The sequence below is a fragment of the Mustelus asterias genome, chromosome 14 (assembly GCF_964213995.1).
Source record: "Mustelus asterias chromosome 14, sMusAst1.hap1.1, whole genome shotgun sequence".
Lineage (NCBI taxonomy): Eukaryota > Metazoa > Chordata > Chondrichthyes > Carcharhiniformes > Triakidae > Mustelus > Mustelus asterias.
The window spans coordinates 4,922,419-4,935,009 of NC_135814.1; the positions used below are offsets into that span (position 1 = coordinate 4,922,419).

Consider the following 12,591-nt stretch of genomic DNA (forward strand, 5'->3'; position numbering starts at 1 on the left):
TGGGGATCAGCTAATTCCAGAGATACGTGAGGGTGGCACAGTGGTTAGCACTGCTGCCTCACAGCGCCCGCGACCCAGGTTCGATTCCTGGCTTGGGTCACTGTCTGTGCAGAGTCCGCACATTCTCCCCATGTTTGCGTGGGTTTCCTCCAGGTGCTTCGGTTTCCTCCCACAGTCCAAAAGATGTGCTGGTTAGGGTGCATTGGCCGTGTTAAATTCTCCCTCAGTGTCTCCCTCAGGCGCCAGAGTGTAGCGACTAGGGAATTTTCACAGTAACTTCATTCCAGTGTTAATATAAGCTTACTTGTAACACTAATAAATAAACTTAAACTTTAAATTTAATGATCCGGGAGATTGAGAATGATTGAATAAAAAGTGGCTCTCACGTCTGTTGAGATTGGGTCGGGTTTTGAAAGGGGTTTAGATGGATACTTGTGGGGAATAAACTTGCAGGGGCTACAGGGATAGAGAGGGGTGGCAATGGGACTGACTGGATTATCCTACAGAGATGGGATGGATGCGTTGGGCTGAATGGCCACCCTCTGTGCTGTAATTGGGTGGGAGTGGGAGATTGGTGGTGTAGAGAATCATTTAAATAATTTCAAGTGTTGCTCAGTGATCCCACTACCCGACCCTAATACCAGCCCTTGTCGGGGGAATGTGTGGATGGACAGGGCCAGGATCAGGCAAAGCTGTGCTGCCCCAGTGGTGGAATAGCCCTTGCCATGCAGGCTCAACTCAAGAAGGGGCAATTGCATGCAGCTGCAGCAGTACAACTGGAGACAGCAAGGAGCGATCAACGATGGAGGAGAGAATTGACAAGACATTCCTATAGCAGCTTTCAAAAACTCACAATGGCCCAAAGTGCTTTATAGCCGATGTGTAACGGTATGGTCTGTTCTCCACTTTGAGGGGGAGAGCGCTGACTGGTGGTGATCTTAGAAGAATTCATAGAATGATTGATAAGGGTAGGGCAGTGGATGTTGTCTACATAGTCTTCAGTAAAGCCTTAGACAAGGTCCCTCATGGCAGACTGGTGCAGAAGGTGAAGTCGCATGGGATCAGAGGTGAGCTGGCAAGGTGGATACAAAACTGGCTCGGTCAAAGAAGACAGAGGGGTAGCAGTGGAAGGGTGTGTTTCTGAATGGAGGGCTGTGACAAGTGGGATTCCTCAGGGATCAGTGCTGGGACTGTTGCTGTTTGTATATATGAGGAAAATGTAACTGGATTGATTAGTAAGTTTGCGGACAACATAAAGGTTGGTGGATTTGCAGGTAGTGATGAGGACCACCAGAGGATACAGATCAGTTGGAGACTTTGGCAGAGAGATGGCAAATGGAGTTTAATCCGGACAAATGTGAGGTAATGCATTTTGGAAGGTCTAATACAGATAGGAAATATACAGTAAATGGCAGAACCCTTAAGAGTATTGATAGGCAAAGGGATCTGGGTGTACAGGTACACAGGTCACTGAAAGTGGCAATGCAGGTGGAGAAGGTAGTCAAGAAGGCATACGCCATGCTTGCCTTCATCGGCCGGGGCACTGAGTTTAAAAATTGGCAAGTCATGTTGCAGCTTTATAGAATCTTAGTTAGGCCGCACTTGGAATATAGTGTTCAATTCTGGTCGCCACACTACCAGAAGGATGTGGAGGCTTTGGAGAGGGCACAGAAAAGATTTACCAGGATGTTGCCTGGTATGGAGGGCATCAGCTATGAGGAGAGGCTGGAGAAATTTGGTTTGTTCTCACTGGAACGATAGAGATTGAGGGGAGACCTGATAGAAGTCTACAAGATTATGAGAGGCATGGACAGAGTGGATAGTCAGAAGCTTTTTCCCAGGGTGGAAGAGTCAATTACTATGGGGCATAGGTTTAAGGTGCGAGGGGCAAGGTTTAAAGGAGATGCATGAGGCAGATTTTTTACACAGAGGGTGGTGGGTGCCTGGAACTCGCTGCCGGGGGAGGGAGTGGAAGTGGATACGGTAGTGACTTTTAAGGGGCGTCTTGACAAATACATGAATAGGATGGGAATAGAGGGATATGGTCCCCGGAAGGGTAGGGGGTTTTAGTTAAGTCAGGCAGCATGGTCGGTGCAGGCTTGGAGGGCCGAAGGGCCTGTTCCTGTGCTGTAATTTTCTTTGCTCTTTGTTCTGAATCCCTACAATACAGAAAGAGCCCATTTGGCCCATTGAGTCTGTAACGACCTCAATCCCACACTCAGGCCCTATTCCTGTAACCTTCAAAAGTTTATTTATTAGTGTCACAAGTAGACTTACATTAACTCTGCAATGAAGTTACTGTGAAAATCTCCTAGTGGCCACACTCCAGCACCTGTTTGGGTACATTGAGGGAGAATTTAGCATGGCCAATGCACCTAACCAGCACGTCTTTCAGACTGTGGGAGGAAACCGGAGCACCCGGAGGAAACCCACGCAGACACGGGGAGAACGTGCAGACTCCACACAGACAGTGACTCAAGGCCAGAATTGAACCTGCATCCCTGGTGCTGTGAGGCAGCAGTGCTAACCACTGTGTCGATTTAACCTGAGGATCACCACACCATATGAAAAGGTGGGGCCTTCATGAACAACCTCAGCACCCAATGGTGGACTTTAGTGAAGAGTCAGCATGTAGATCAAGGAAAATATGGCAGCAAATCTCTGATGAGTAACCTCCCACAAGGCAACAAAAAGAAATAAATAAAAGCGGCAAAAGCTGGAAAAACTCCACAGGTTCGCCAATATCTTCAGAAACACAAAAGTAACGATTCGAGTCCGTATGACTCTTCAGAATATTACTAATGAAATAAATAACTAAATCATGCACTGCAGGGTTACGTTGAGGGATAAATATTGGCCCCAGACACCAGGACATCTTTGCTCTTGGTCGCGAATTCTTACATCCAGCTGAGATCACATGTTGTGGCTTCGGTTTCATGTATCATTTGAAAAACAGCATCGCGGGCAGAGAAGCACTCAACATGCCTGGCACTGCGAGTGACAGCCTGGATTATGGGGTTCAAACCCACACAGATAAACGAATGCAGCCAATTCTGAAGAAGTCTTGCAGATTAGAGGTGTTTACAACCGTGAGCTGTGACCCCTGTCCAGTCCAGCCACTGTGCTCAGGCATGTTTATAATCGAGTGAATCCTTTGGGATTGTTTTGGGAACATTGTGGTGGATGTATGAACAACTCTCACTGGTGTGTCCTACGGGCAGAATTGTGAATCAACTGCTTTTAGGCCTCATCTTCAACACCGCAAGGTAACTGTCTGCTGCTGCAACAGGTTTCATCTTGTGTCTTTGGTCAGCTTGCAGGCATCGGCACCTTTCCAGCAGCCCAGCCTCTCGTTGCCCAGACACGTCTGTGCTGAGTTTACAACAGACTGAGTCAATGACTGAAGGGCAAACACACCGGGGGCCAGGTTCCCCCTCTCAGACTCACGTCAGCAGAACTCATTCTGTATTCTCCACGACTCCCCAAAGCCTGCCCATCATCTACAAGACACAAGTCAGGAGTGTGATGGAATATTCTCCACTTACTTGGCCGAGTGCAGCTCCAACAACACTAAAGAAGCTCGACACCATCCTGGATAAAGCGGCTCGCTTAACTGGTACCCTATCCACCACCAGCAAGTTCTCCTCCAAGCCATGCATCATTCTGACTTGGGAATATATCACTGTTCCTTCACTGACACTCAAGTCAAAATCCTGGAACTCGCTCCCTAACAGTAATTTAATGCCACAGATTGCAGTGGTTTCAAGGCGCCAGTTCACCATCACACTTCTTCATTTTACAGGATGTTGGCATTGCTGGCTAGGCCAGCATTTATTGTCCATTCCTAATCGCCTTTGAGAAGTTGGTGCTGAACTGCCTTCTTGAACCCGCTGCAGTCCATGTGGTGTAGGTACACTCTCAGTGCTGTTAGGGAGGGAGTTCCAGGATTTTGACCCAGCGACAGTGAAGGAACGGCCGATATATTTCCAAGTCAGGATGGTGAGTGACTTGGAGGGGAACCTCCAGGTAGTGGCGTTCCCAGGTATCTGCTGCTCTTCTCCTTCAAGATGGTAGAGGTCGTAAGCTTGGAAGATTCTGCCGAAGGAACCTTGGTGAGTTCCTGCAGTGCATTTTGTAGACGGTTCACACCGTGCTGCCACTGTGTTGGTGGTGGAGGGAATGAATGTTTGTGGAAGGGATAGCAATCAAGTGGGCTGCTCTGTCCTGGATGGTATCAAGCTTCTCCAAGTTGTTGGAGCTGCACTCATCCATCACATTCCTCAATTGTGTCTTGTAGATGGTGGACAGCCTTTGGGGACTCAGGAGCTGAGTTACTCACCGCAGAGTTCCCAGCCTCTAAGCTGCTCTTGTAGTCACAGTATTTATATAGACACAATAAGAAGTCTCACAACACCAAATTGGACTTTAACCTGGTTTTGAGAGACTTCGTACTGTGCCCACCCTAGTCCAACACCAACATCTCCATCTCATTTATATAGATAGTTCAGTTCAGGTTCTGGTCAATGGTAATCCCCAGGTTGTTGCTAGTATCTGTGGAGGCACAAATGTTGAACATTGCACAATCATCAGTGAACATCCCCACTTCTAACCTTATGATGGAAGGAAGGTCATTGATGAAGCAGCTGAAGATGGTTGGGCCCAAGGCTGTTACCCTGAGGAACTCCTGCAGTGAGGTCCTGGAGCTGAAAGGATTGCCCTCCAATCAGCACAACCATCTTCCTTCATGCCAGGTATGACTCCAACCAGAAAAGAGTTTTCCCCTAGATTCCCAGTGACACCAGTTTTGCTCGGGCTCCGTGATGTCGCACTCGGTCAGATGCTGCCTTGATGTCAAGCGCATCACACTCACTTCAGGAGTCCAGCTCCTTTGTTTATGTTTGCACCAAGGCTGTAATAAAGTCAGGAGCTGAGTGACCCTGACAGAACCCAAACTGGGCACTCAGGAACAGATTATTACTAAGTGCCACTTGATGACCCCTTCCATCACTTTACCTATGAGAGTGGGTTGATGGGGCAGTAATTGGCCGGGTTGGATTTGTCCTGCCTCTTGTGTATATACAGTAAGAAGTTTAACAACACCAGGACTTTAACCTGGTGCTGTTAAACTTCTTACTGTGTTTACCCCAGTCCAACGCCGGCATCTCCACATCTTGTGTATATGACATACCTGGGCAATTTTCCACTTTTGTTTTTAGACTCGTTCATGGGATGTGGGCATTGCTGGCATTTATTGCCCAGCCCCGAGGAGCAATTATGCGTCAACCACATTGCTGTGGATCTGGAGTCAGTCTGAAAGACGTGCTGGTTAGGGTGCATTGGCCATGCTAAATTCTCCCTCAGTGTACCCGAACAGGCACCGGAGTGTGGCGACGAGGGGATTTTCACAGTAACTTCATTGCACTGTTAATGTAAGCCTGACTTGTAACACTAATAAATAAACAGAAACACATGGAGGCCAGTCCAGGTAGGAATGGCAGATATCCTTCCCTAAACCAGTTGGGGTTTTCTGATGATAAAGAATGATTTCATTATCATTTCAGTTTTTAATTCCAGATGTTTTGTTTGAGTTAAAATTCCATCATCTTCCATGGTCCCCAGAGCATTAGCCTGGATCTCTGCATTGCTAGTCCACTGATCACTGCACCACCACCTCCCCTTGACCTCCAGGACAATCAGGCAATAAATGGCGGCCTGCCAAGGTTAATGGAAGGGCTGTGCATGTGTAGTCAGTTCGGTGGAGTAGAGGCTTCCTGGGTTTTTCATTAGCCTCACAATGGAGCAGCAGTGACATTGGTGCATTAGTTCCAGGGGGTTTGGAATGAGCTGAAGAGGGTGTGAGATTTGGGGTGTGCGCGCAGCTTGGTGTTTCCAGGCACTTGCTGCCCCTGGGAGAGGTTGTGGATTGGAAGATGCTATCTGAGGAGCCTTGGCAAGTGAATCCTGTAGATGGTACACATGGCTGTCACTGTACATTAAGTTGGTAGAAGGGGTGCCAATCAAGTGGGCTGCTTTGTCATGGATGGTGTTGATCTTTGAGTGTTGTTGGAGCCGCACTCATCCAGGCTGGTAATCAAAATTGTTACCATCCATACTTGAACAATTATCATTTTGTTTAGTATAATGTTACCAACTATTAGCGTCTATTATATCAGGAGTTTATAAACTTGAAAAAAGAGAGAAAACACAGTCTGTTCATTTACAGCTCAATAATTTCTCCCTCCATCCCCCCCCCCCCGCTCTGTGAGGGGAAAATGAGGCTAGTCTGTGCAAACTGGCCTCAATAAGATAACTGCTTTTAAATATATTGGAGAAAAGTGAGAGCCTCAACTTCACTGGTTAACTTAAACATGTAGCATTAACAGGACCCCATTCTTTGTAGAGACACTACCTCACTCCAAGGCCAGTTCAGCAGATATCACCAAAAGTAGCCTGTGTCTTCTACACGGGGCACAGTTTGTGCAGGCTAAGTATGGACAGGATAACCTCACAGGCTCAGCCGTGTAAATATTGACTGGTACTGAGCAGCAGAGATCGAGGTGGAGTTGGCGCAGGGACTGGGGGCAACAGTTTGGGGTCGAGAGTGATCACAATGCCACATTCGGAAGCAAATAACCCAGCTATCATTGACAACAAAAACAGAAAATGCTGGAAAATCTCAGCAGGTCTGACAGCATCTGTGGGGAGAGAATGGAGCCAATGTTGCGAGTCTGGATGACCCTTCGTCAGAGCTGAGAGCAAAGAGACAACACACATCTCTTTGACCTGTCTTGGTGCTCTCTCCACTCACATTGTTTGTGCCTTTAAGACTTGATTAGCTGTAAGTATTCACATTCCAACCATTATTCTGTAAATTGAGTTTGTGTCTTTATATGCCCTGTTTGTGAACAGAATTCCCACTCACCTGACGAAGGAGCAGCGCTCCGAAAGCTTGTGGCTTTTGCTACCAAATAAACCTGTTGGACTTTAACCTGGTGTTGTTAAACTCTTACAAAGAGAATCAGCAGAGATTTATACTATTGGGGTGGGGGAGGGGGGGCGGGAATGGGACAAAGGGAATGGGACAAAGGGAATGGGACAAAGGGAATGGGACAAAGGGAATGGGACAAAGGGAATGGGACAAAGGGAATGGGACAAAGGGAATGCAAATGAGGACACAGGTGGCTGAGAAGGTGATAATTAAGTGATCAGAATGCGAGAATGGCAGAATGGAGGTACAGATTGTCAAAGGACTGCCTGAGCAATGTGGCAGCTGCCCTGAAGGGGAGCAGGGGGCAAGAAGGGGAGCAGGGGGCAAGAAGGGGAGCAGGGGGCAAGAAGGGGAGCTAGGACAGAGAAGTGGAAAAATGGAAGTGAGAAAGAAGGTTGATAAAGTGGATGAATGAGATGAAATAAAATGAAGAAATGGGGTGAAGGTGGAGGGGAGAGTTGACGTTCTGAAGTTGTTGAACTCAATGTTCAGTCCGGAAGGCTGTAAAGTGCCCAATCGGAAGATGAGGTGCTGTTCCTCCAGTTTGCGTTGGGGTTCACTGGGACATTGCAAAAGGCCAAGGACGGACATGTGGACAGGAGAGCAGGGTGGGGGTGGTGAAGTGGGAAGCGACAGGAAGGTCTGGGTCCTGCTTGCGGACGGACTGAAGAAGGTGTTCAGCAAAGCGGTCACCTAGTCTGCGTTTGGTCTCTCCGATGTGGAGTAGACCGCATTGGGAGCAGCAACTGCAAGAGACCGGATTGAAGGAGGTGCATGTGAAGCGCTGCTTCACCTGAAATAATCCTGTCAGCTATCATTTATCCTTCAACAGACAGCAGTAAAAAAAATGATCCAACTTGTCACATTGTGCTTGTGGGAGCTTGCTGTGCAGAAATTGCCTGCGGCATTTCCTACAACTGAGGCTGCACGTCATAACGTAATGAATTAGCTGTGAAAAGTCCAGTGGATGCTCGAGACACTGTCAATGGATGCAAAGCCTGGTCAGGTGTATCAGTGTGTGCACAGTGTGGAATGTTTGCCATCGAGCCCCTTCTTCAGACAGGTCAATATGGGAGCAAGCTACACACATTGGTAGCTCTGTCTCATTGTCTATGAAGAGTGTGACAATCTCCCACTATGCTTTCAACCACTGCTATCCTTGTTCGGTGCATTTTCATGAAGGGAAGATTCATGAAGTGCAATTCATGAAGGGAAAGTCATGTTTGACTAATTTACTGGAACTTTTTGAGGATATAACGAGTGCGGTTGACAGAGGGGAACCGGTGGATGTGGTGTATTTAGATTTCCAGAAGGCAGTTGATAAGGTGCCTCACAAAAGGTTGCTGCAGAAGATAAAGGTACACGGAGTTGGGGGTAAAGTGTTAGCTTGGATTGAGGATTGGCTATCTAACAGAAAGCAGAGAGTCGGAATAAATGGGTGCTTTTCCGGTTGACAATCAGTGACGAGTGGCGTGCCGCAGGGATCGGTGCTGGGGCCTCAACTATTTACCATATACATAGACGATCTGGAGGAGGGGACCGAGTGTAGGGTAACAAAGTTTGCGGATGACACAAAGATGAGTGGGAAAGCAAATTGCGTGGAGGACACTAGAGTTTGCAGAGAGATTTGGATAGGCTAAGTGAGTGGGCAAGGACCTGGCAGATGGAATATAACGTTGACAAGTGTGAGGTTATCCACTTTGGAAGGAATAATAGTAAAATGGACTATTATTTAAACGGTGAAAAATTACAACATGCTACTGTGCAGAGGGACCTGGGGGTCCTTGTGCATGAATCACAAAAACTCAGTTTGCAGGTGCAACAGGTAATCAAGAAGGCAAATGGAATGTTGGCCTTTATCGCGAGAGGGATGAAGTATAAAAGCAGGGAGGTCTTGCTGCAACTGTACAGGGTACTGGTGAGGCCGCACCTAGAGTACTGTGTACAATTTTGGTCCCCTTATTTAAGAAAGGATATATTAGCTTTGGAGGGGGTACAGAGAAGGTTCACCAGGTTGATTCCGGAGATGAGGGGGTTAGCTTATGAGGAGAGATTGAGTAGACTGGGCCTGTACTCATTGGAGTTTAGAAGGTTGAGGGGAGATCTTATAGAGACATATAAGATAATGAAGGGGCTAGACAGGGTAGAAGCAGCGAGGTTATTTCCACTTACAATGGAAACAAAAACTAGGGGGCATAGCCTCAAAATACGGGGGAGTCCATTTAGAACAGAGTTGAGGAGGAACTTCTTCTCCCAGAGGGTAGTGAATCTTTGGAATTCTCTGCCCAATGAAGCAGTAGAGGCTACCTATTAAATGTGTTTAAGTCACAGATAGATTTTTAACCATTAAGGGTTATGGGGAGCGGGCAGGTAAGTGGAACTGAACCCACTATCAGATCAGCCATGATCTTATTGAATGGCGGAGCAGGCTTGAGGGGCTAGATGGCCTACTCCTGCTCCTATTTCTTATGTTCTTTTTTTTCAACAACTTCTATACGCGTGGCAGTTTTGAAGGATACTCAATGCTTTTAACAACCTTGGAGCATAAATCAGGTGGAAGGTTCTTGGCACCAGCCAAGTCTTTTCATGAGAAAAGCTTTCCAGTTTGTATATTTGTGTTGGATAGTGCGAGGAGTAACTAAAGGCTTGCCACTAGTTGCACACCAGCCAACTGGATGAACATCAGAGCCACATATATTGCACAAGTCAAGACTAAAATCTGTCCACCTACCTGTGAAAAACTGCATGAAGTTCTTGCACTTGGATGGATTTCGCATCAACAGTGTGTATGATGCCCCCGAACCATCGAACTCCATGCCAATGCTCTGGGTGCGAAGACCCACCTGCAGGTGCACCAGATCCAGTATGGGATGCACTTCCCGCTTCCTTAACCAGTTGGAAGGCTGGCCACTAAACAGAAAAAAGGGAAGAGAATGAAGACCCAGACATCTGGAAGGACAAGGTCAACAGACACATGGGAACACCACCACCTGGAGGCTCCCCTCCAAGCCAATCACCATCCTGACCTGGAAATATATTACTATTCCTGGGTTCCTGGAACTTGCCCTCCTAACAGCACTCTGGGTGTACCTACACCTCACGATTCAAGGCGGCAGCTCCTTCTCAAGGCCAATTAGGAATGGGCAACAAATGCTGGCCTAGCCAACGATGCTCACATTTGATTTATTGTTGTCACATGTACTGGGATACAATGGAAAGTATTGTTTCTTGGCACTACAGAGGCAAAACACAGCGTTTGCGTTCATAGAGTACATGGGGAGAAGGAGAGGAGAGTGTGTAGAATATAGTGTTACAGTTACAGTGTAGGGATTCTATGATTTACCAGGATGTTGCCTGGTATGGTGGGAAGATCGTATGAGGAAAGGCCGAGGGACTTGAGGTTGTTTTCGTTAGAGAAGAAGGTTAAGAGGTGACTTAATAGAGGCATACAAGATGATCAGAGGATTAGATAGGGTGGATAGTGAGAGCCTTTTTCTTCGGACGGCGATGGCTAACACGAGGGGACGTAGCTTTAAATGGAAGGGTGACAAATATAGGACAGATGTCAGAGGTAGGTTCTTTACTCAGAGAGTAGTAAGGGCATGGAATGCCCTGCTTGCAGCGGTAGTGGACTCATCAACATTAAGAGCATTCAAATGACTATTGGATAAATATATGGATGATATTGGAATAGTGTAGGTTAGATGGGCTTTAGATTGGTTTCACTGGTCGGCGCAACATCGAGGGCCGAAGGGCCTGTACTGCGCTGTAATGTTCTATGTTCTATGATTCTATAGAGAAGGATCAGCTTAATATATGGTAGGTCCATTCAAAAGTCTGATGATAGCAGGGAAGAAGCTGTTCTTGAATCTGTTATGTGTTTTCAGACTTTTGTATCTTTTACCCGACAGAAGGAGGTGGAAGAGAGTATGGGGTCCTTGATTATGCTGGCTGTGAATTAAAAAAGGACATTGTTCATAAGTCAATGGGAGGGAGTAAGCAGAAAGATGAAAGCCGCATGTGACACATCGCATGAAGCACTTTCCTTTTGAAGGGGAAACACCCAAGCATTTTCCTTCAATCTGCACTCAATGCTGTAGAGTGCACTCCCCAAACACACCTCAACCCCTGCTGTGAAACTCTCTCAGTTCAATGCCTCCACATAAAGACAAGACAGACTGGAATTTCTACAGCACCTTACACAAACACCAGACACCTCGGAACATTTTACAGCCAATGGAGTTACGGTAACTTGACAACGGTAGGCAAACACAGAAATCGTCTTTACTGACTAAATAATAAAATAAACAGCACATCATGGACACAGAATCTGGCAGCAGTTGTGCACAGGTCCCTCGTGACAATAATAACTCACACACCCAATGACACACTCACGCATGCTCACACTTAAAGACATCAGCATACATATTCAAATAGGAAGGTGCTTAGTGTACCCACAATAACTTCTCTCCCACACTCCCACCCCCCCCCCTTTAATTTCATAGAAATCATAGAAACCCTACAGTGCAGGAGGCGGCCATTCGGCCCATCGAGTCTGCACCGACCACAATCCCACCCAGGCCCTACCCCCACATACTTACCCGCTAATCCCTCTAACGTATGCATCTCAGGACTCTAAGGGGCAATTTTTAACCTGGCCAATTAACCTAACTTTGGACTGTGGGAGGAAACCAGAGCACCCGGAGGAAACCCACACAGACACGAGGAGAATGTGCAAACTCCACACAGACAGTGACCCAAGCCGGGAATCGAACCCAGGTCTCTGGAGCTGTGAAGCAGCAGTGCTAACCACTGTGCTACCGTGCCGCCCAATTTCTAGAGGTGTAGAATACAAGAGCAGGGATGTGCTGCTGAGGTTGTAAATGACTCTGGTTAGGGGTGGGTGTGGGACCTAATTGAAACTTACAGGATACTGCGAGGCCTGGATAGAGTGGACGTGGAGAGGATGTTTCCACTAGTGGGAGAGACTAGAACTTGAGGGCACAACCTCAAGAGTGAAGGGACGCTCCTTTAAAAACTGAGATGAGGAGGAATTTCTTCAGCCAGAGAGTGGTGAATCTGTGGAACTCTTTGCCGCAGAAGGCTGTGGAGGCCAGGTCATTGAGCGTCTTTAAGACAGAGATACATAGATTCTTCATCAATAAGGAGATCAAGGGTTACAGGGAGAAGGCAGGAGAATGGGGGATGAGAAAAATATCAGCCATGATTGAATGGCAGAGCAGACTCGATGGGCCGAATGGCCTAATTCTACTCCTATATCTTATGGCCTTTTAAGGAAAGAAACATAACGACACTCATGTCTCAACTATACGCCAGTCTTTCAGGAGCTTTACAACCGGGCTGTGACCTGCTCAGTACCATTGGTGACTCTGTGGACACTGGTGAGGTTTGTTTCCCTGGGGTGGACTTGTGGGCGCAGGAGATGGTTGGGTGTTTGTGAATGAACATCCCTCCATCTCCTCCTGGAGCAGAGGCCACTGGGTGCCCCTGTACATCAGGGACCATTTCCTAACCAGGTCCCACTGCAGCTTTTCCTTTTGCTGTGTAGCCTGGAAACACGGTCGTCTCAGAGTTATGACACA

The 12,591-nt window shown here is 47.3% G+C and overlaps 1 protein-coding gene across 6 annotated transcripts in view; it reads right to left on the bottom strand.

The window, feature by feature from the left end:
* stk11ip (serine/threonine kinase 11 interacting protein) overlaps nucleotides 1–12,591 on the bottom strand; it is a 120,737-nt gene that overhangs the window by 11,637 nt on the left and 96,509 nt on the right. For all 6 annotated transcript variants that reach the window (XM_078227800.1, XM_078227801.1, XM_078227799.1 and 3 more), the window contains one exon: nucleotides 9,720–9,898. In XM_078227800.1, coding sequence (XP_078083926.1) covers nucleotides 9,720–9,898 — 179 coding nt within the window. The remainder of the gene's footprint in view (nucleotides 1–9,719; nucleotides 9,899–12,591) is intronic.